Source organism: Manis javanica, chromosome 15 (assembly GCF_040802235.1).
Source record: "Manis javanica isolate MJ-LG chromosome 15, MJ_LKY, whole genome shotgun sequence".
Lineage (NCBI taxonomy): Eukaryota > Metazoa > Chordata > Mammalia > Pholidota > Manidae > Manis > Manis javanica.
This window is the reverse complement of record NC_133170.1, coordinates 48,896,938-48,922,288: the sequence shown is the minus strand read 5'-3', so window position 1 is coordinate 48,922,288 and position 25,351 is coordinate 48,896,938. Positions and strand designations below refer to the sequence as shown.

The 25,351-nt window shown below is 41.4% G+C and overlaps 1 protein-coding gene across 7 annotated transcripts in view; it reads right to left on the bottom strand.

The window, feature by feature from the left end:
• RARB (retinoic acid receptor beta) overlaps positions 1 to 25,351 on the bottom strand; it is a 368,014-nt gene that overhangs the window by 89,904 nt on the left and 252,759 nt on the right. For all 7 annotated transcript variants that reach the window (XM_037008587.2, XM_073223415.1, XM_073223416.1 and 4 more), the window contains exon 3: positions 2,446 to 2,587. In XM_037008587.2, coding sequence (XP_036864482.1) covers positions 2,446 to 2,587 — 142 coding nt within the window. The remainder of the gene's footprint in view (positions 1 to 2,445; positions 2,588 to 25,351) is intronic.

Here is a 25,351-nt window from a genome sequence, read left to right as displayed (position 1 = left end):
CAGTGGCTCTAAAGTTTGGAGGGATCAAAGGGAACTGGCTGAAATGGGGTGCTGACCCATGATCTGCAGAGAGAACGATACAGAGGAAAAAGACACCCCCTGCCCCCAAGGATGACACATGGAAGGTGTTCCCCTATCTGGTGACTCAGGCCTTTGCTGTTCATCAGGACTTTACATATGAACAAGATGCTAACCCCAGTGGCCTTAATGGGTACTTGGTGGGAAATACAACAAGAGGATCTGGAGGCAAGTGTTTCAGAGTCAGTTGGTTTAGCCATTCAGTGATGTCATTCAGGGCCTGATTTCTAGCTTTCTACTCTTCCCTGCTTTGTCCTACACTGACTTCCTATGGGGGTGGAGAAGAGTGAGCAGGGGCACTTGTGGCTATTGGCTCCCTTGGTCACATGCACAGGAAGGGGGAGTGCACATCGGCCGCAATATTCTAAGCATTGAGTCTTTTGTTTTGGTAATTTGATTTTGATAAAATTTCAATTTTGCTAAAAAGTTGCACATACAGTACAAAGCAATCCTGTATCCCCTACATCCAGAGTCACAATTCTTAATATTTTGCCATATTTTCTCTCATTCTACAGACACATGTGTCTTTTAGACTCATGGAGAGCTAGCTGTAGACATCAACCATGAGAAAGTTCTCTTATCTAACAGTAGCACAGTGACCAAAGTCAGGAAATTTAAAGTTGATCCCGAATCTTCAGTCCATAATCAAATTTCAGTCATTGTTTCAGTCACGTCCTTTATAGCTATGTTCTCTCTGATCCAGGATCCAATCTGTATCACACGTAAATCTACTTATCTGTCTCCTAGAACCTGAAACTGTTCCTCCGTCTGTCTTTGTCTTTGAAAATCTTGGCAAGTTTAAAGGGTACTATTGGCTAGTCTGTTTTTATTTTTGATTAATTTAAAAATTTTATAAAATAACATTTTAAAATCTTTGCTTCCTTATTAGTAAGTTTTCAGAGATTTTATATATTCTAGATACAAATCCTTTATGCTATGATTTTAAAATATTTTCTCCTAGTCTATGGCTTGTCTTTTCATTAATTTAAATGCCTTCTGAAGAGCAGACATTTTTAATTCTCATGGAATCTAATTATCATTTTTTTTTCTTTAATGAGTCTTGAATTCATTCTCATTGGCCCAGCCTAGGTTACATGAACAAAATGAACCAATTGCAGTGGCCAGGACATAGAATATGTTGATTGGTTGAGTCAGTCGAATCGATCCCAACCCTGCCGTGTCCCCTAAAGTGTGGAAACCCGGGAGATGGAAAAGCATATTAAGCCCTGGGCACAGTCAGGAAGGCTGAAGGGATGGGGTGGTGCCAGGCAGGCCACCAAGAAACATACCCAGCAAACAGCAGCTCCCAGCTGAGCGGCCTCAGAGTGATGCTTCCCCCCTGCAGTCAGTCTCCACCACGGCCACACTCCCAGTCCAAAACCGGAGGGCACTGGGCCTGTACCATTAAGCTGCCAACCCCACTGCAGGACCGTGGCTGAACTACCTGGCTTTCTGTCCCATACTCTTCAAGGGCAGTGGCCACGTCTCAGGCTCGAGTCCCCTCACAGCACCAGTCCAATGTCTTTCCCAGTTTGCCTTCACCAAGTCCCCAAGTGATGGGAAGAAACGGGGACAGTCCCATAAGTGCTTTACCTGGCACACGTCTCTACACTCTTCATCAGTCCTGCCTAAGCCAAGCCATCTGCCTGTCACTTTCTTGTTCATTTGAAAGCACCAGAGAGAGAATGCCATTAATGAACTTTCTTGCAGTGTATACTCTGTATTAAGGCCTGTGTATTTCAAATCCCCATTATCAAATGTTTATGGGCCACTAATTTTTTATTTTAAAACCTTCTCCTATTAATAAAATGCGTCATTGTGTGGAGGAAGGGTGGCCAGGAGGGAAAAAAACTAAATCAAGTTTGGAAAAATGCCAACATACAAGTCCCCAAATGTTTCTCTCACAACAAAAGAGTTATGCTTCCCTCACCTCTGAAGAAGAGCATGTTACTGCTACTGTTAATATTTGTGCCTTGTCTCCTTTTATTCTCACTCATACAGGCAAAACTCTTTACTTCCATTGTCAAGCTTGGGAAATGAAGTGTCCGAGCGGCTATGTTACAAGTTTGAGTTACTGCTGGCTCCAAAATACACAGTAAGTTAGAAAGTGCTCCGGAATACAAATCTGCCACCCACAACACCCAACTCCTGCCTCTTCACCAAGTGCCAAAGTTTATCTGAAAAATTCCCACAGTCATTCTATTTTCATGTCATTTCTGCTTGCACCTACACGTGGTAGTGTATCATTACTGTCGTGTCTGAATTCCACACGCTGATGTCCTCCACAACTTGATTTTGGAGGCTAAGCAAATCATATTTATAGATAAGGCGAAGAGGAAAAAAGAAAAGATCTGAGACTCTACTTACATTCTTTGGACATTCCCACTTCAAAGCACTTCTGGAGTCGACAGTACTGGCATCGATTCCTGGTGACTTTATTAATAACACAGTTCTTATCTCGGTGACAAGTGTAAATCATGTTCTTCTGAATACTTCTGCGGAAAAACCCCTGCAAGTGAGCAAGAACAGGAAACTAAGCGAAACTGCTGAGTTTCATGAGAAATCAAAGCAACCTTATCAATGCACTGATTGCTGGTTTTGAATAATGAAGTGATGGCAGCAGGAGAGTTAACTTATTGAAGCCTTAAAACCCTTGAGAAATATTAATAGTCAGTTTTCCCTTTGTTGCAAACCAGAAAGCCCCTTTTAACCAAAGCTACACAAGACTGTTATTATCTTGCTAATGGAAAAATTAACACCAAGCTGATTCACTTGGAAAACATCATGCAATGTTGGGCTCCCTCTAAACAGGCTTAACTTCATCAGCGGCTCCCTTGCTGGCCAGAATGACTTCAGGCGAGTCCACCAGCAAGAAACCCAGCATACGAGGCATCACATTTGCAAAAGAAATTTTACAACTCGTAAAAGAACTGAGTCTTTCCAAAGGAACCTTCTCTGAATTCTTTTACACATTTAGCTCTTGTTACAATAGTTAGAATATGATTTAATTTTCAAAGTGTTAAGAAAAATGTTACCCATTTGGAAAGAAGGTAGAAAAATGACTGCCCATTTCATGGCACATTAGAGCTGAGCTGTCCAAGATGGGAGCCACTGATCACGAGTGGCTATTTAAATCAAACTTAGTGAAAATTAAATAAAATTAAAAATTCAGTTCCTCAGTGGCCCTTGCCACATTTCAAATGCTCGATAGCCACATCTGGCCAGTGGCTGCCGAACTGGATGGCATATACATAGAATATTTTCATCATTGCAGAAAGTTCTATTGGGCAGCACCACGCTGCAGGAGCTTTGGCTGATGTGTTTAGGTGAGAGTCATCTAAACGTTTCCAGGAAGTGTAACGTTGTTTGACTTACTATTTCCTATCGATTGGGCCCAGACTCTGTAAAGATTGTAGAAGACGGGTAAATTGCAAATAATATTTGTCTACTAGAGGTGCAAAGATTTCTGCCTAGCTGAAATATAACCAAAGATTATTGTTTTATCGCCTTTTAGGACATTAACCAGCTTGAATCTAACTTTGCAAACTTCATTCCAACACTCTTTTCCCTCTCTCCTTGCATCTCTCTCTATCATCTACTTACTTTCTAATTCTTCTCAGATCCTCCTTTGAATACACTGTTTCCCTTATTTAACCAGTTAAATCCTCAACCTCGGCTTACTCAATAGTTGAGTAAGGTCTTATTTTTTTTAACTTTTTGAAAATTATACTCCGACCAAAGAAGCAATTCCTGATTTTTGTGAAATGCTGATGGAATAAAGCAGACTTTACACTCCACATGCATGGGGGTCTCCACCTTCTCCTCTTTGTCCTCCTGGTTTCTACTGTACAGACGGCAGGCCACAGAACTGAGTGAGTGCGGCCTGTCAGTGCTCAGATGATCGGACAGTGAGCCAGGGGTTGTTGTCCTGCCTCCTAACTGCTCAACAAAATCCTCTGTGTTGCTTCGAGTATTAAAAGCAAAATTTACCTTAACGATTGTGATACGACTTTTACCTACGTTAGAAACAATTCTCCTGAACGTAAGCACACCACCGAGTGTGATGAATACCAAGTAAGACTCATCATCTGCCTCCAACTTTCCCTGGAAGACATTAACCCTCCAGGAGCCAGGACCAAATATACTCAGAGCTAAAGTGCATCAGCAAGGGAGCTCATGGAACCCACACTGTTTGGGATATTTACATAGGTGCCCTAGGATCTTAATGTCTAAATAAATGTATTTTTACTGGCATGGTTCAACTGTAAATGCCTGGAAGTCTTGTTTAAGGTTGCAACTTCTATCACATCCCAGACACAGACATTTTCTAAGAAAACATAGTTTATTTTTGAACCTCTGGAGCTACAAATATGTTCAGAATCTAAAATAACAGGGTAGAAATGGTCTGAAACTCTTAATAGAATCTGTGCAGCGTGGTCACCTCAAACGTACCTGTTCCTGCCAAAAACTACCTACAGGACATGGCTGGCTGCCAGACACACAAACTCAATTTACAGAAACTTCACTGCTCTCCTGCCAAGAGACCCTGACAGGAGGGAAGATCCAGTCTTTCCTGTGTGTGGGAAGCAAGTGGAGCAGAGACAAAGGTGACCTCCATTTATTCAAAACCAAATATCCAGTTCAGCAAATTCTTCGTGAGTGACCACAGAGGAGAGAAAAACAATCTCATGATGCTCAAATGAAAGAAGAGAGAATTAAAGGACTTTATACATTACTAATTACCCAGTCAGTATGGTGCGGTAACAATGACGGCAGAAACTAAATAGGACTTCTTGGTTTTCCAAATCAGATTTTTGGCTGGATTTCAAGAGAAGGTCTAAGTTTCAGTAAATCATTTCCACCATGGTAGAACACTTGCTGACTAAAATATATGTTGTGAGGTATTTTTACACATGGGTTGGGTAAACAGAAAAGCCATCTGAGGCCAAAGAGAAGCTTGCATGTACAAATCCTCTTCCACCTGCCAAGCAGATATTCTGCTTTGTTATAGAAACCTTGTTTTCTTGTGGACCACCACTCTGAGGACCTAGGGTGTGTGTGTCTTTGTGTGTGTGATGCCATAGTTCCAGGCTGCCTAAATTATATTTACTTAGTATTTTTATTTAGGTTAACTTCTTTTTATTTTTAACATTATTTAAAATGGAAAACTTTAATCTCTGGCTTAATTTGAGAACCAGCTCCAACTGTCAATAGTAGAGGGCACTCATAAAATAAATAAAGTGAATATCAAACAAATAATAATCATATGCTATTTCCCTCTTGTTGGACGCTGGCTCCACTGCCGGCGTGAAGTCTCACTCCTTGCCGAAAAGGAAGCTAAACAAGTGTTAGAAACCGATCAACGTGGTCTCGAGACTGACTCTTTGAGGAATTCAGAGAGAATATAAACAAGTTGCTCACTATGTATTAATGAGCTTAATGCCCTGAACCTGTCCCACCTAACACTGGAAGCCTCATACTTTGGGAAACAAAACTGTAACCCCAAACTTGTCATATGTAAAAATGACCTCTAGAAGTACTGAGTTCAGGTGAGACAGATCTTGAAGCCAGGAGATGGTGAAGACCCATCTGGAAGAGAAAAGACAGGAAAGCTGAATGTGTAAAGAGGGAGGATTTGGTCCTATTTGAAAGAGCAACCGGAGGGGTGAGAACAGGTAGGAGGTGTAAGGAAAGCCCTGGAGGGGAAGTAGAGGTGCTGGTCTGGCCTCCACCCAGCCTAGGGCAAGTCACAGACCAAGGGGGCGAAGCTCTCTTAGCTCCTAAAAGGCTGGGTGACCTTTCCCAGATTCCAAGAGGGTCATCACATCAGGGAGGGACAAGTTGGATGGCCTGAGAGTGAAGACGATGGAGGGTCTGTGGTGGAGAAAATGGCCAACAAGGAGGTGGGGGAAGACTTGGGGAAGAGAAACCCTCCACCTGTATGGGCAAAAACTGCGATTTCTTGGGACTAGTCTGGGGCTTAAAAGACACCAACAAGAGGGCTTTCAGATGTCTTCACATTTACCTTGGACCAGAGTCATCACAACACTTCCATGAAGGACCTCAGGCCATTACCTGCAGCTAGACTGAAGCTGGAACACTTCATTGACTGGCTCATGGACTACTGGTATGTTTTCAGTGAGTTTGAGGGCCTGGTTCTCTGATACCAAGTCTAGGGTTGCTGACACAATTCTACTCTCTACTTTCCTGAAACATCGTTTCCCGTGTAAACCCAGAACACTTCTATCAGGTGTTCAAGATGTAGGTCACCTCACCCAGGAAGCCTCCTCTGACTGACCCAAGCACACATCATATGAATGTATCCTCTTCTACATAACCTCAGTATTATGCTTTCATTTCTACATTATACTTATTAGAGTGTAACATTCAAAATACTGAACAACAGTGTTATCCGCTTCAGAGGTTACATGAGCCCCATGGGGGGAATGCCAGCCTGTGGCCGGCAGTCACAACTCCAGGGAGCCAAATAAGCATCACAGGTTATCACAACTGGGTATTATAGTACTACCACCAAGAGTGACATCTTCCTTCCTGGGATCCACGTCTCTGTGACAGGAGGAGGAGGGACACAGGGGCTGGCTCCCTGGAACTAGAGTTAGCAGGTTGGTGGGCTCCATGGTGGCCTGGAGGCAGTGCTTAATATGTCCTCCATGGAATCAAGCCAGTGGACTTGGATGAGAAGAAAAGACTCAAGGCAATGGATATTCAGCAACTGGTAGAAAAGCATTTCAGTATTCCAGTACCTAATAAAACTGTGCTGGTACACATCATCTGAAGATTCCTGGGTTTGAGACAGAACTTGATATATGGTAGGTAGTCAATAAATAACTGTTGATTTAATAAATGAATGACAAAGTCCTCAGCTATAATCAGAGTCAGAATGATAGACTTGGATGTATTATACCTTAATTTCATAATATGTTTCTTAATATTAATGTATTCCTTGAGGATGACATTATATGTGCTTAAAGTGAGCAACCAGATTTCTCTGAAAATTCATTGATTTGAGTTGTAATCAGGTTAGTAAGTCGGGACTTCGGTTAACGAAGAGATTTTTGTTAGCTTTATGATTTCTGTTGTGAATCACAGCTTCTTTTGATTATCTTGACTTCTGTTAATCACAATTTTCATTGGTTAACAATGACTTCTGTTGTCTATAATCATGGCTTTTACAGATTAACAGTGTCTTCTATTGTTTGTGTCTTTCAAAGCTATTAACACAATTAACACTCACCTAGATCAAGAAGATAAAACTGAATCACACACTCAGTCAAGTGTTTTCTAGCCATAGATATTTCAACCTTTCATGTTCTTCTGTTCTTGCTATCAGAGAACTGGGGTCCAACCAAAGAAAAAAAGAAAAAAACCCTCATATGGTGGAGAAGGTCACATATACATCAGAGACATTAGCTTCACATCTTAGTAATAACCATGGGATGTCCACGTCCTACTCAGATGACCTCTCTCCCCCCTTGGGGGTTTCAGACACCATCACTCTAACTAATCCTCTCTTATCTACACTGCAGAAATAACAACCCTAAATCAAGAAAAAAGGTAATATTTCTTTTAAACCAAATTATTCTCCTACACCTAAATACCTAAAATTCCTAATTCACTTCATGGGACTAGTCATCTATCTCAAACTTATAAAGGATATGGACAGAGGTGTCTCATCTCACCCCCTCTGTAGGGAAGTTGGGGTTCCTATGGCCAGGATCCTCACTGAACTTAAACCACCTGATGATGTAACTGGCCTGTTGCTGGGCTGCCACTTCCACACCTGTAGGCAATAAGCTATTCCTGAACTATATAGAGAGCTCGGCCCAGTGCTCTGGGTAGAGGCAGAGACGCTAGTGCTCGACCTACTGCCAGAGAACAAGCCGGGTAATAAACCCTTTCACCCCAAGAACGTTTTGCTGTCGATTCCTTTGGTCACACTGAATCCATAGCGAACTTGCCCAGGGCTGAAACCCATTGGCAAGACACCCTCTTTCCTAATTTGAGATGAGATGACATTGGCCATCTTCCATCCCTGCATACTCTCAAAACATTGCTCTAGTTCTTGTAATTTTTTCCCATTCACAGACCCTGTTTTATTTTCTAGTTTCCAGATGTTAGCCCCTATAATATTCCCCACCATCTCCCAAAGAGAGTGATTTCTGTTGTTGAGATACTGGCCCAGTGATCAAGAATTAGGCTTTAGCTTGAATACATGTGGACTTGAACTATGCCTCTGCCTCTTAACTATCTGGGTGATGGTGAACAAATAATGCTAAGGCCTCGGTTTCCTTCTGTAACATGGGGATAATGAAAGTACCTCCTTCATGGGTTTAGTAGGTGTACCCAGTTAGGGGATGCACATGAAGTGTTAGCACAATGCCCGGCACATGGCAAGTGCCCAATGAATGGTAGCTTTTGTTATTGATGAAAACTCTTTCTTTCCAAAGCTTTCTTCTGGACAATTTCCAATATACATTTTGTGTTTAAAATAAAGATTCCCAAAGAGGACAGAACACTGGTCTGAATCTCTGAACAACACAGGCTATTGTGGCTGGACAACCTCATGATTCCCAAAGGCCATCTCTGTATTTGCTCTTCCATGTACTGATCCATTCATTCAATGCCAATTAACTGGAGTGGATGTGGTAAGCTCTCTCAGGACAGACAAAGATGTACAAGGCATGATTCCTGCCCTTTCCCAATCTACCAGGAAACATTAACTCAAGTGAACATTACATAGCAGATGCACTGAGCAGTGTGATAAGAACTTTAATGGAAGCAGAAAGTGAAAAAGTGTCCGGCAGTGTCTGGAGGACCGTAAGGGAACTTAAAATATGTACTGAGTAAAGGCTGGTGGAATTTGAAGGAGTTAGAATTGAGTCTGCACTTGATCCCAGCTCTGAAGGAGTAGGATTTGAAGGATAAGATTTCCTCCAAGGAACATGAAGGGTAAGCAGCAGAGGTCAGGGGAGAGAAAATACAGGGGATGCCAGTGTTCCAGGAGGGCAGAGAAATGACTGAGGGTGTGGTGTGTGTATAACTCACTACCAGAAGAGCGAGCTGATGCTCAGACTGGGGAAGATCTTCAAGACCCCATAGGTATCACTGGGAGGTACTCTTTCTCTGGGCAGGACAGGGCCCAGAATTATTTTCTGCCAAGATCAGTCAGGAAGCTGTAAATTACAGATTTCATCACGTGTTAATTTAACACATACTAAAGTACATACTGAGCTTTGCGTATCAATACTTAAAACCCAATACCTAAAACCCTGAGCCCACCTTCAGGTCTGGGTGGGGATGGAGCCCAAGAATCCCTGGTGTCTGAAAAGTGTAATCAGCTGATTCATATTTAATCATAGAGTTGCCTGCAGTTGTTTTCAATGAAGTTGCTTTTTAGCCTTAGAGCCATTTATATCAGGTTTCAAAGGTGTGGAATGTGTCAGGATCATCTGAAGGGAAGTACTAAGTAAAAATCATTTTCTTAAAAAGAAAAAAAAGGGCAACGTGCTACTCTATTAGTCATAAAAAGCATTGGACCAGGAGAAATTCACCCAGAAAGTTGTGTGGGAAGCACATCTGTTTGCACTGGGCTTTTGCAGAGTTAATTTCTATCCCATGCGAAGTTCAAAAGGGTAGCTTCTCCTTGCAAAGTGAAAGAAGAGAGAGAAAGTGAGGAGGGCAGCTCGGTGGTTTTCCCTCAGTTGTTTAAAGGAAAGTATTTCAATCCCACTCAATGCAAAAGTGACCAGGTGACTGCCCCAGGTCGTCACTCTGCCTGGGCAGCAGGGCTGGGACAGTACAGAGCTGTGACCCTCACTGCCCACCAGAGGCGGGGCTGCTGCCAGCACGAGGTGAGTAGGGAGTAATCCCATCACAACTACTGTGGGAAACGCGGTTTACAGACCAGGAAACACGTTGCCTTAAACAAACAAGAAACACCCTCTAGAGTGAGTGGAAGTCTGTGCGTGACAATGTCTGAAAAGTTATTAATAGCAAGATTGGTGGGGGAGAAAGAGAAAAGTGAAGACCTTTTCACCCCACTGAAAGACAATGGGTGGGAGGGAGGGAGAAAGTAGAAAAACAGCCTACTATTTTGATGACAAACAGAGTTTCCTCTGGAGCAGGGAGGGTGGGCATGGATGCAGCAAAGAACACTGAACAGTCGAGTTAGGGGGGGCCACTCTCTGAGCCATGGAAAGGAAAACAACCTAAGACTCATACTACAAATAAGAAAGTTGAGCTGTCCAAAGGGGTAGAGGTTTAGAGTTGTTTATTTTTGTTAAAAGGAAAAAAGAAAGAAAGAAATCTTCACCATGACAAGGCCCTCCCCTATTGGGAATTGGGTAAAGATGAATGAATGAGAATAGTAAAGACTGAGCCCTCCAGTGTTTACCAGCATGGCTTCTGTAAGGTGCATGATTCCATTGCACCTCTTGCCTACTAACTTGCAAAGTGTCTCTTCTGTTCTCGCCCATGGAAACTGACCATGCATTTTAGGCCTCACTATCTCCTTTCAAGTCCCTTGGACCAAAAGCTTTCCTGGCATGTTTACCTTAGCCTAGGTTTGAATGACAAGCCTTTATTTTGGGAAATGCCTAGAAGGGCAGTTCTAGAGAAGGCAATGACTACAGATGTAGCCAAAATATCATCTCTGTGGGAACTAGTCTCTGCAGAAAAGTATGATTATGGCATTCTCCTGGAATGTCAGGTAAACCCCTGAGAGCTCACCCCTGGTTAGACCTAGTGGCCAGTGCTCTCAAACCTTTTAATTCCCAATTAATTAAAGCTCCCTGGGAATACCAAGAAAAAGGGGGTACCTTGTTCACTGAGAACCTGAACTCCCAACATCAGAGAGTAAGGTCTAAATTTCCAAAGTTTATGATGTCCCAGGAAGGGCACTGAGCCACTATGTTCACTTCAGTGTTCTTTATTCTAGAAGAACATGATCCAGGGAAGAAATGCTACTACATAATATAAACTGGAAACCAAAAGTAAGGGAAGATGGATCAGTTGGATAAAACCTCTTTTAATTTAGGTGAAAAAAATCTTTTTATATTTCCAAAACATGACCTTGGATAAAAAAATAGTTTTCAAAAGTGGCCAGCTATTATGTAGGTCTGATTGATTATTATAGCCCCATTCCAACTGGTAGGCTGCCAATCCATTGGGTTTTGCAGCCAACAATCTCAAAACAAAATTTGGGGGGACAGAGTTTCAGAAGGTGAGTAAACACTACTGGCTTAATTGGCTGTTTTCCAAATGTGAAGGGATCAGTTCTGGGCAGGGCCAGCTTCATGGGCCTGAGAGCAGGGCGGTCACACAGAGAGAGCCTGTGCTTAGAAGGTCCCTGCACTTGGCTTACACTCTGCTGTCAGCATCTTGAAATTCTGCCTAACTTGTGACCAAGAGGCACGCATTTGCATTTTGCACTGAGTCCTGCAAATGAAGTAGCCAGTCCTGGCTCTAGAATACCACATAGCCAAATTTTCCAGGCTTTTTCCTTTGTGAAAACATGCACATCTTGGGGAGTTCCCCTTCTCCTCTGTTTGACCTTAAGGCTAGATTTACAATTGCAGATTAGAGAGAATTAAGCAAGGCCCCCAGGATCTCACTGGGATGCTTCTGAGCAATTCCACCAGCCCAGGAGGAGCCAGAAAGGAAAACCATCCAGGAGATATTTTATGTTCTACTACTGGGCTTTACTTCCCACAGGGATAAGGGACTATGGAAGGGGCTGGAAGGAGCAGGGAGACTACACGGACCTTTTTCAGAACTGGATTCAGCCCCCTCCCAAATAGCATATATATTCAGGTGTTATTTCAGGAGCGCATCAAGATGCTCATTCATGCACCTCCTAGGTGTCTCTGGCCCCCTCTTGGGAGCCACTGAAATAGTGAGTGAATTAGAAGATGAGAAAGATGTGGTCGAGCAGCTAATCTGTTATCCAAGAAATTCCTGTATAGAAGGTTAAATATTATAAATATAGTATCTTGGGGCTCAGTTCCCTTCTCCTCAAGAATTTAAGTTGAGATATGGGAGAGAGAAAGAAAACTGTAAGACAGGAAAAAACTAAAATGGCCGATTTTGCTGAACTCCACATAACTTCTTTCAATCTTGTCTTGAGAATTTATTCTAAGCCCAACTAAAGACATCTGGTTTCTAGATTACTTGGGTCAGTTATTTTGTGCCCTTCCATGGTGAAACCCATAGTTACCGATTTATTATCAGGATTATTCTAAATATAACAGGGCAAGGAGCCAATGCATTTTAAGTGTTCTAATTCTCAATTATTTTACTGAGAAAATGCACCAAAATAGCTCCTCAGCTACAGGCCCAGGACGTAGCACACCCCAGCTGCTTTGCACATTAATTACTAAAGTCTCAGCTGGACTCAAATTCAAGATCCTCATCTGTATTGAACTGGGGGAAAAAAAGCAAAGCAGAAGGAAACAGAGCCAAAACATGCACAAATAGACTTAAACCCTTTGCAGAGGAGCATGAATTTTAAATCTCTTTTAGAAGTTTGGTATGCAGCATTTCACCGTCAACAAAGCCAGGCCTTAGCTCTGTCATAACACTGGTTGATGACTATGTCCATCACCATGGTAACTCGGCATATCACATAATTCAAAGGCCTTTCACAGGCACCAATAATTATGATGCCTTTTACCATTTCATGATGTTAAGAAGGACCTAAATGAAAAAAAAGAAACAATGCTCATCCTCAATTTGTTGTACTTTCTCCAAGTTCATTGACTTTTCAGGGCCATTCTGGGATCCTCTCTCTGGAATTTTTCTCTTGTTTTATACATGGCTACGTCCTGAATCTGAAGTGGAAAGGAAGAAATCATAGAGGATGTGGGGGCAGGAGAAGGGAAGCCGGTCAGGCATTTACATTTAAGTCTTTAAACTTAAATGACAACTGTAAAATCATGGGCACTTATTGGATGTAGCCATCTGCTTCTCCTTACCACAGACACTGCTCGAAATACTGAGATAATCTGCAAAATGGTTTCGAGCCCACCTGCCCATCCAAGCTGCACATGCCCTTTGTTCAGGCATACTTGCCCAGGCCCTGCAGATCTAGAATGTTCTCTGTCTCCACTGAGCTGTTTCTTATGACTCAAAAATCCTTGTCCTGCCTTGTCCTCCAGTTCATGCTGGTTGGTGCTCCAAGACATAACCCCAAGGGTTATGTCCTACAGCCTGTGGGAACATCCACTCTGCAATACTGCAATACTGCAAGGCCTGTGTTCGTGTCTCTCTCTTCCTCCAAGCAGGAATCCTTTGCAGGCAGTATCTTAATGAGCATTGCGATGGACCATGTACAACTTAATTAAAAAATAACACGTTGCAATTTAGTTTGCTTTTGAAATATCATAGGGAGATTTCAGGTACAAAGAAAGGGAGGAAAAGAAAGAGCAGCATAGAAACCTAAATTCAGTAAGTGTAACAACCAACAAAATTCTTCTATGTATAAAGAAAAAGGAAGTTACAGCTTCAATAGTGAAACTCCAATACCATAATTTCAGACAGCAACACTAACTTCATGATTTATCCCAACTTCCCTTCTTTCTTATTCCAAATTAGCAAGAAGTAGGTTTCAAATTTCACCCATAGCTCCTCTTTCCTGATCTTTAAAATTAAAGTTGCTACATTATGTCAGCACAGTGCCAAGACTGGAAACGAAATAGGTCCCTAATGCAAAGGGGAAAGTTCTCTGTACAACATGAACTTGCCTGCAATTAGCTCATTATAGCTTCCACCTCAGCACCATGCTATATAAAAAAACACTCCTGGAGCTACTGCTGTTTTGAGGACCTTAACTTTTGTACTTTCTGAACCTATTTTATCAGAGAGAAATTGGCAGAATACACACAATTAATTTTTTAAGTGTTATTTCTCTGCTTTCTAATTTCAAACCTGACTTACATTGATAAAGAGAATAGCCTTTTGATTACAATAGACAGGAAGGGAAAGATAGACCCAGTAATATAAGGGGTACCTGCCAATTAGATGATTCTCCAATTTTCAATTAAAGGCAGTCTAATGGATGTACGGGGGGCCTATTTTATTTTTCCCCACAGAGATCTTATTTTTAAACTCTTAGCTTCATTTTCCAAAATTACTGGCTTTAGACAGAAGAAATATATATCTTGAGTGAAAGCACTATGCTTTCCTTATATTTCCTGTATCAAAATGACACATCGGCTTCTTCCCACTTGGCTTCACAAAGCTCTGCCACCCAGGACAGGCCTGTTAAGAGCCCTGATGTTGCACCCTGGCTCTCTAAGATGGGGGGAGCTTTGAGGATGTTTCACCCTATTTCTGCACTCTTCAGACGGTCATTCCATGGAACTTCACTTACCCATTTAATCTTCTCCAGAAGGAGAAAACTTAGGAGGGTGTGTTCATTTTGAACTCATCAGAAGGAACTTCCGTCTCCCTGAGCATCAGCCTGTGTATGGAATTCGGGAATTACTGTCCTGAGGGAACACTTCCCTGGACATGGCTGGATGTCTTCCTTGGATCACATGCATTGTCAGGGTTGATATTTTTATCCAGAGTTTTCTCACATGAATAATTAGGAGATACACAGGCAGGCATAGGAAAAATCGGGATTCCCCCATAAATTATTATCAAGCTACATTGAGCCACACAAGGACAGCCTGACTTTTTGTGACCAGTTCAGAAGTTTTGTTTCTGTGGGACAGCACTGTCCCTAGACTTTGGGGGTTTTTGTGTTTGTGTGTGTGAGGGGGCAGTTTCCTTTACTACCAACAGGAATTAGAGCAGCTGGGTAAATCCTTCAGGACTGTATCATGCACCCTCTCAAGGGTTGGAAAAGAAGTTGTGAATCACAAGACCTGGTAATTGAAGTTAATGTATCCATAAGAGAAAGAAAAAAATGCATCATATATTAATTCATATTTGTTTTTAACATCACCTAGAGTTTGCTTGGCTCAGACCAAAGACGGCTGCAAGAGACATATTAGGACTGAGCATTGCACCTTGGCGAGCATTAGAACAGACCCCATGAAAACACCATGCAGTGACACAAAAGTAATGCTCTAATTCTGCCAAGAAAACGGAGAGGGCTTTTAGGAGCCCCTCAGAAGGAGATTCTGAATTAATCTGTAATTTCAGGTTTCCAAATGCCTTTTATGAGCTTGCTTACCCAAAGCATTTCACAGCACCATCTCTTTTAATTTTTAATTTTTATCCGCGCCGTGCTCCCAAAATACACCGATCTGAATCATTGCCCCTCATCTTGTTATCTTAATGGGGGAAGGATAGAGTATCCTGCCGGCCATTCGGCATTAGGTGTCCTCATTTACAGATTGAGAAAAAAAAGTGCCAGACATAAATTATTTAAAATCTATTGTATCAGTGTGTGTTCTGTAAGCATTCACTACCGGCAAAGCAGACAGATTATTTTTCACTTTTAATTGTGTTGATACCTTATCTGCTTTGTTGAAAGTGGAGAGTGGCATGTGAAACCAGCTCACACACCGAGGGATAGCGAAGCCACGGGGCCTGTTATTTAAAGCCGAAGTGACCCATATAGTGGCCGTACCGTTCACACCCTGTCAAGGAAGGGAAGGCCTGGAGTTGGTGTGTACATTTGAAATGCATGTCTATGACCTCATCAGACATGAACGAAGTAGAACAGAGCTGGGTTTCTTAAAGATGCTCTCAGCTGAGGGAATCAGTGACAGTGGACCCTTCATGTCACCATCCAGGCACAATGGCAGCCACTGTGTGCACGTGGGGAGGGCGATCACTCAGTATTCCTCCCCCTCTGCATCATCCGTGTGTTATAAAGAAACACAAATCAGATGAGATGGTCTCCAGGTGTGCCTGAAGACCTTGCCCTAATCTAAAGGAAATATTTAGAGCGAGGAAAACATGTTTAGATAATAAAATTACTAATCTGCCAAAGTCTGAAGGGCTGGGGGCTAGTTCACACTCTGCCTGTAATTGGCTTCAGGACCCTGGGACACACTGCTGAATTGCTCTTGCAGTTCCATTTCACACATCTGAACTTATCCCTCCGCACCTTCCAGAGCTGACATTCAAGATTCCCATGTGTCAGGACAAGGAAACACATTTGCAGGTCCCCGTGTGAGCTTCAGGTCTGTACCTTTGGTGGGAATGTGTCTGGTTTGGTAAGATGCCAAGAAAGGAAGGGAGTCAAAAGTCTCCCCAGGACCGGTGCTTTTCTGCTGGGTCAAAACCCAGCCAACAGGCCACTCCCATCCAAATAACCACGTCCACACCAGTTCACAAAATGGACCGCATCACTTGTAATATTTATGAGTTTCATTTCCACACTGTCAAATGTAATATGTGGCACCCCGCGTCAGTGACAGCCCAAAGTTAGCCACCACACTGTTTTTACCCTCCAGACTGCACACCCCACTCCAGTGTGAGCCTCAGACTGAACTCCTGACCTTGCTAGCAATTATCCCCGGAATCTCGACAGCCCCGTCATCACCTTGGGTCAGTGTGGGAGAGGAGCAGCAGCCCAGGAGTGCCCCGCCCCTGTTCCTAGAGGGGACCCGGGCAAGGGACAGGCTCCTGCCTTCCTTTCCATCTGGTTTCTCCAATAAAAGGGAAAAAAATACATGGAAATGAAAAGTATACAATTAAAAAAAATTACATTTAACTTCCTTTTGCTAATGTCTGTAAGATGATTCTTGGCCTGGTAGGAGATTCCAGATGGGCCATATAATGAATATAATTTAATACAAAAAACTGGAGTTCAAAGAAACACATTTTTCCAAGTCAGAAGGTTGTCTCACACTGTTTTAATGCAAAACACCAGGACAAGTCATTGCATTTCTTTTCTGATTGCACATTGGCCTTTAAACCGGGTATCAGTGCAGCCAGACCCAAAGCCATCAAAACCAGGAGCTGTCACTCTTGGAGATGAGGCTGGCCCCAGTGGCGCTCACCCAAAGGGCCAGAGACCACTAACCATGCAATGTGTCTCCCTCCAGGGTCTCAGAATTTATACCACCAATTAAGGACATAATGAGTGCCCCAAGTTGACCTCCTAGGAGCAAAAATTAATTAAGCACAGTATTTCTTAGTAAAGAATGACACTTTCCCAAATGAGTTAGGTAAGGTAGCCATATTTACTGATATTACTGTGCTTCCATATATGATCTTTAATTGTTAACACAAATAGAACGATCCAGGACATGGCTTAGTTTATGTTTTTAATTTGACAATAAAAGAAAACAATCTCTGCTTTTATCCATAGTTTGGGGGCAAAGAGAAGGTTTTGAGCACATTACGTGTAGGAGAGGCACAGAATTATTTACATTAGTAATATATTACTTTTTTTAATTATCATCATCACCATAAAAGAAGGAAGCTAGGGCTCATATTTATAATCTCCCCAGCTTTTTTCCCTATTTGTTCCCCAAAGTTCATCTGAGTCCATAAATTTTTTAATCAAGTTAAAAATGAAAGGTTAAAGCTTCATTTTGTAAACTACATCTTAGGTAGTCTAATCCAGGGGCTGCCTTCTGTAAAGGGCCAAATGTAAACGTTTTAGGCATGGACCATATAGTCCCTATGACAAACGCTCACCTCTGTCATCACAGAGTGGAAGCAGCCACAGACAGTCCATAAGGGAATGGGCACGGCTGTGTTCTGGGGACACTTTATGCATACATACCGCATTTGAATTTCATATATTCATGTGTGATAAGATAGTCTACTTTTCAAAGTTTTTGCCAGCTTTTAAAACATAGAAAGTATTCTTTCTTTCAGCTGTACAAGAACAGGTAGCAGACCAAATTTAGCCTGGGAGCTATAGCTTGGCAACCTCTGGTCTAAAACATACATATATTTTTAAGTCATCGTTGAGATTGGAGAAAACTCGATCTCTGCCTGTTTCTCTTTCTCACATGCTGATACACATGCTACACCATCACACACAAATACACTCTTAATTATCAACAGCCTTGAGGAAGCATTACAAGGGTAGTAGGAAAAAGAGGGCTCTTTTCCCGTCTTTTCTCCTAAAGAAATTTCCCACTCTAAATTACAAATCATGTTCTCTCCTCCTCTAAGGAGTTAACGTAACCAGCTAGGGTCTGGAAATCCCTGCAGCCTACTTGCCAATTAATGTATTTAACTCTAAAGAGCAGGGACTTTTTAATTGAGCACATCCATCACGAACAGAACATTTTGGTAGAAAATATTAGGATTTCCAAATAACTTTATAGCTCTGTAAATTGCCAACATACCATCTGCAATTGAATTAACATTTATAACCAAACTGAAATAATAAATAAAGCAAATTATGCTGCAAATATTCGCGAGTGCCCAATATGCACTTGAGAACGATAATTAGCATTTTATAATCACGCTTCATTTTCTTTATCCAACTCCCTGTCACATTAATGATAAAATATTTTAAACTGTGCTCTATCAGCAAACGGCAGCACAATCTCTAGATTAGCTATTAACTAACATGGAGAATGAAAACAGTTTGTGCTGCTGACATTACGCATCCAGACAAGTTCTACTCATAATCACATCCTCCGGTCTCCCTCGCTCTTATCTCAGTTTCTTGTTCTGTTTTTTTCCATGCTACCAAAACAAGACCCAGAAAGCCAGTGCTTTACTTGCACCACCTGAACTTGAAGATCTATGAGTGCTGAAGGCAGATGTTCTTTTACCAGAAGAAAAAAAAAGAAATACACTTTAAAAACTTATGCTACTCTGATCTAGAAAACAGAGGGTCAGTCTAGAGGTCAGGAAATTTGATTCAAATGGATTAACTTTGTTCCTCAAATAATCCTTTCCAAACGTTCTCTCTCACTATGACGTGACATCCTTGACTATTGGTATGTGCAATTTTTTTTCCTAGCTCCAAATAAAAATTAACTCAACTAAATAAATCAGTAAAGAGTAAAAAAAAAAAAACGTATGTGTGTATGCATGTGTTTTCCTAGACTAGTGACCAATAAGCAAAATTTCCCCCAAATTTCCCATTATCTTCCTCCAAAATCACATCTCTGAGATAACTGTATTCAGATGCTTTCTTGGTTCTTTCCTGCTTATGTCCCTACTCCCTTTGCATTGGACATTTCAGGGTTTTTCTCACTGGAATGCTTGGCTCTCTGTGTAATTCCCACATCTCTTTGGTCCAGTGCTGTTCTAATATAGCAGCCACCAGCTATGTAGCTTTTGAGCATTTGAGATAGGGCTGGTCCAAATTGAGCTGTGTTGTAAGTATAAATGTAACTACAAATTTTGAAGATGGAGTATGAAAAATAACATAAAATCTATCAATAGTTTTATGTTAATTGTTGACATATTTACAATATTGAGTTAGATAACATATTATCAAAATTAGCTTTACTTGTTTCTTTTAATTAAAAAAATAAGGCTACTAGACAACTTCAAGTCACATATCTAACTCACCTTTGCGACTAGCATTATAGTTATTGGATAGTGTTGGTCTAGGGGGTCCTAAATGCAATGATGCCTGAAATTTTTTTTTTGTTGAGTACATGCTCTGCTATTGACCAAAATAGGATTATTATTAAAAAGCCAAATCGAATAAAGCTTTTGATCAAATAACTCCTTCATTAAGTCCCACCAGGCAACTCCAGACACTTCAAAGAGCAGTAAGCCTGGTCTCATGTGGCACAGAACCACCTTTTATTGAGATAAATGTTTGATAAACCACACATTCACTCACTTGGAGATAGAAGGCAAGTGGAAATGGTTCTATGGGCTATGGTGTGCTCAGCCTCCCCACAAGCCCAGACCCCCTGGGAAAAACAAGGGGCTAGAAGCCTTACCGCAAAGGCAATCTAGTAGTGGTTGTGGGCTTGGGTCCTGCCCCCGGACAGCATGGCTTCAAATCCCATCTCTGCCTTTTATCAACTATGTGGCCTTGGACAAGTCGTATAACTTTTTTGCACCTTGTTTCCTTATCTTTGAGATGAGAATGGTAATGTTTGTCTCACGGGTTGTTATAAAGATTAAATGTCAAGAGCCTAAAACTATGTAAGTGTTCACAAAATATTAGCTATTAGTAGTTTTTGATCTACATAGTGTTCCTTTTCTTCATAATGTTTCCATCAAATATCTTAGTGAACAATATCACTTCACCAAAGTCAATGTACTTTTGTTAATGAGATATAATTGGTATATAACACTGTAAGTTTGAGGCATACAACAGGATGATTTGATGCATTTATATATTGCAAAATATTACCTAATACCTGTATCAGGTCACATAATTATCAGTTCTTTTTTGTGGCTAGAACAATTAAGATTTAGTCTCTTAGCAATTTTGAAGGATATGAAATGCTGTATTTTGCCTATAATCACCATGCAGTGCATTAGATATCTTGAACATATATATCTACCATTACAAATTTGTATCCTTGAATTGTCACCACAATTTCTCCACTCCCAGCTCCCATCATTTTACTATTTCCATGAGTTCAGCTTTTTAAGAGTCCACATATAAGTGATGTCATATAATGTCTGTCTTTCTCTGTCTGTTTTTTCTCACTGAGCATCATCCCTTCATGGTCCACCAATGTTGATGCAAAAAGCAGATTTCTTCTTTCTCATGTCTGAATAATATCCGTGTGTATGTGTGTGTGTGTGTGTACACCACATCTTCTTTATACATTCATCTGTTGATGGACACATAGGTTGTTTCCATATCTTGGCTTCTGTTAATAATTCTGCAATGAAAATGGGAACGGAGATATCTTTTCCATATCCTGTTTTCATTTCCTTGGCTTTCCCAACTATCAAGACTTATAATAAGGCCACTATCATGAAGATAAAGTGGTCCTGATGCCAGTTTAAAGAGACCAATGAGACAGCGAGCTTAGCAGAAGACTCACGCATGTATGGGCACAATAGCTGCTAGCATTATTATTGATATCATTGCTAGTCTACCTGTAAGGGTAGACAGAAGCTTTCAGGATGCAAATCAAAGCAGCAAAAGGTACAAGTGAAGCTGAAACAAAAAGTAAAGTGAGATTAGAAAAGGAAGCTAGTTGGATATAGGTGGAGAGAAGAGGATAAAAGCTTAGAAGGTTCCACAGGTACAGGAAGGTCAGGATGGAAAGAAACAGTGTCCCTCTAGGCTGTCACAAAGTCATGCCTACACAAGCTAATAGGCTTATTAGGTGACCACAACTCACCAGCTGCATGTGCCCCACAGAGCAACTACCTGTAAATTTAAAAAGTTTATGGCTTTCCCTGGCAGCTTATGAAAGGAAAATGCATACTGTGGGTTTCTGGACAAGCTTTTCTTGTGTTCTGCTAAAGTTTTTCATAATATTTTTAATTAGAAGAAAATTTAAAAACAGAATTCTTTTATTCTCATCCACTATATCTTCCTAGCTTCTAAATCAGAAGTTGCAAACTGCTAATCTGTAAACTGAATTGAGCCAAATAGACATGTTTATTTTGGCTTGGGCACTGGTGGCCAACACAGTCTTCCAAAAACTTTAAAATGTGTTGCCAACATTTAAAAAGTAGTAGATTTCAGTTATGAAAGACACTGACTTGATGTTTCTGCCTAACGTTTTCTTGACTAATAATCATTGTACGGTCTGAGGTTTTTACTAGAAAAGATCTTGAAAAATCTAGTCTTCAAGTAACAGAGAGATTCACTTGAAGATCTGGCAACACTACCTCTACTTTCCCACAGGGCAGTTACTCTCAAAATGTGGTCCCTGGACCAGCACCCTGCATTACCTGGGAGCTTGCTAGGAATGCAAATTCTCAGGCTCCATCTCAGACCTCCAGAATTTAAAATTCTGCAGATGGGGCCCAGCAATCTATGGTTTCACAAGCCAACCTGGTGAGCATGCTAAAGCTTGAGATCCACTGACACAGAAGAGCAATCAATGAGAAGGTAACTGCTGCTTTGTCACACTCCCCACCACTCTCTATTGTCCCAAGTCAGTTTGCATCATTCACTCACCTACCTAGGGCCTCTCCCCCAGGACCCCCCAAGCACTTGAATTCTCAACTCCAATAGTAAAACTAACTTAAACAGGAAAAAGTAAATATAACCTCCTAGTAGGGCAAATTTTCACAGAAAATGATCAGGTATCCTTCTACCTTAAACTCAATTAAGCACATTATGTAGTGACTTTGACCTTTAGAATTGTATGAAACATGACCAAAATGCATCCTTCCCATGTTCTTAAGGAGTAATGAATCAGAGAATGCTAAAGATGAATGTTAATGACCTCAGTTACCATTTGAATCTGACCTGGCTGACATCACGAGCGGAGAATCATGTCCATAAAGGAAAAGAGAAAGAGAAATAAGTTGGCACCCACTGATATGGCCCAGGAACTAGTTTCACCTGGAAAACGTGAGCAGTAATGTGCCTTGTTCATAGCACTGTTGTGAGGATGAGCTGCGTGAAACTCCGTGTCCAGCACACAGTAAGAACTAGGTGAGTACTCTTCTCACTAAAAAAGTGTTGGTTTTATACTACTGTGCTTATTCCTTAAAGTAATGCTAACACTCAGATGTTATCATCTTCATTCTATAAAAGATGAAATGGAGTTTCAGGAGCTTGTTCAAGGAAGTGAGGAGCCAGGATATGAACCCAGGCCACGCAATTCCCAGTCCAATGGAAATCACTAGCTTGGGCTGAGGGGGTACAAGCCAATCATGGGAAAAGCAGGAGCCACACCATTGCAATATTCCAACTCATCAGACCGAGTCTGCTGTGGAGTATACTTTCTTTTCCAAAGGAACACAACCAACCTTTTGTTATTCAAGAATAATGTCCAGTCTGTTGGTTATTCAAGTTCTTTTCCAGCTTCCTGGTCACTGTACTGCTGGTAATGGGTGAACAGGGAGGGGATGGCGGAGAGGAAGTCCAATCAGTCTATTTCACTTCCACATGGCTGTTACTCAAAAATATCCAGTTGGAGAGGGGTGGAAACCTTACAGTGGGCTCAATATGACCTGTGGATTCTGCGATCAGTGATAACTGATAACAATAGATAGCGGAGGCTTGGTAGGTGGTAACCCCATGAAATGCCTTAGTTAAGTAAGAGATTTAAAGAATTCCAAAGTCACACAACTCTGCCTAACCAACTAACAATTAAAAGCCACCCAAAACACTGACATTTTTCTATCATTAGTCTAAGATCTTAAAAATCCATGAAATTCAATAATTTAAAAAGCCATTGCAAGGACTTAATTTGTTTATGAGTACTTGGACAAAAATTCAGCACATTTCATGGTTTGTGTTTACATTTTAAATAGGAATAATTTAATAAATAGTTTTGGAGGTTTTAATCTAGTTTGAAATGTAAAAAAAGAAAATATAATTTATGGCCAAAGAGAGGCATATTTTGCATAACGCTATGCACAGGAAGGCTGAGATTTTCTAAAGCAGCCTTTTAAAATATAGTAAAACACATCTCATTTTAGAATATGGCATATCACACCAAAACCAATGAACACACCGTGACAGATTCACTAAATAATTTTTTAAGTAAGTACCCCTGCATATTTTCTCACTGCCCTTCCCTTGACATACTGTACTTCATAAAAATTCATGTCCAAGTTCAAAGAAGAACAAGAAGAAGAAAGACAGCATTTTTTAAAGAGCCCAGCCTTGGAAATATGTACAGAATTTATGCACGTTTCAAGTGTTCTTTCTCCTTTGCCCGAGGGGGTAATTAAAGGCCCATAGATAACTTCCAAATGGAGGCCAAAGAGAATTTCAGTCAAAGTCAATAAGAGTTCAGACCCTGAGCATGCAAAGGAATAGCTCGCCCAAAAAGGAATAAATAACTATCTTGGCAGAGGGCACAGAGAAGCACGGGGACGAGAGCATCTCACATTAAAATGGACATTTAGTAAAAATAACAATTCATTCAGTGGCCTAAAATCAATAAGGTAATACTCATCTGATCTGACAGAAGCCAGCGGAAGGCGGGAGCCTGAACCTGAGGCCACTGCCTGAGAAATGAGCTGGCACTCTGTTTCAAGAAAGCTGGCAGAGCTGGGACTCACTTGGGCCTTCTGGTTTATTCTTTTCCCTGTCTGTTGTCATAGACATTATGTACACTCTAAACGTACCTCATTTTTCTTAGTTACCTGGGGAGCAAGAACCTACTCATGGCAGCTTACAGGTGGGTAGTAGCCAAGTTACTGCCAGGTAGTTCGGCGGGCACATGCCAGAAAGTGCAAGATCGGGGGTGGGAATTCAGTCCCCTCAGCCTCTCTCAATTCCCAACTATTTATCAGAGTGAGCCATGAGTCTTCCTAGTGCAGAAACAGGCGTATCTTTCTTACAAAGGCTCCTAAGAACAAGTCACCCACTTCACCTGATATCTATCTGAAGGAAGTACCTGTGATTCAAAACAAAACCCAGCTTGCACAGACTGGACTTTCTAAACATGGCCACAGTGACATCTCCTATCCCAAATGCTCGTCTGAAGTGACCCTGACTGTATCCAATGAGAGAAAGGTCTGTGTCCTCCCTCCCTGGATCTGGGCGGGCTTGTGACTGCTTTAACCAACAGAACTTGACAGAAGGGACATTACAGACTTGTAAGGCTAGAAAATAAAAGGCCACAGAGCCTCTACTTTGTTTTCTGCAACCCTACCTTTTGGACCTCGGGGCCACCACATAATAAGTCTGATGATGTCAAGCTGGCCATTTTGCAAGGAAGCCCAAGCCACACTGAGAAGCTACATGTAGGTGTTCTGGTCAACAGCCCCAGCTAAGGTGCCAGTCAACAGGCAGCTTCAACTACAAAGTGCATAACTGAAGACACCCCCAAATAATTCTACCTCCCTGACACCGAGAGACTGCCAGGTGATGAGTTTCCCCAGCAGAGGCACCAGACAGCAGGGAGCACACACTCACCATCCAGCTAAGTTCCTGGCCCACAGAATCTGTGAGCATGTAAAAAGTTGTTTGTCTCTAAGATTTGCAATGGATTGTTATGCAACAATGGTAACTGGAATGTGCTGTTTGGATGACTACAGGTCATTTTAATCCAATGCAATTTTTAACTTATACACTTACTTTACAAGTTAAACCCTAAAGAAGAAAAGATTTCACTCTCTTTTACCTGTGCAATTAAGTAATTATATAAAGGAAGGAGATACTGTTTTTGCAAATCCTCAGTAAACTGTGATATGCTCTGTACTTGCTGGTAATTATAGGATTTATCATTTCATAATGAAAAGAGAGCATCTGTTCTTTCAC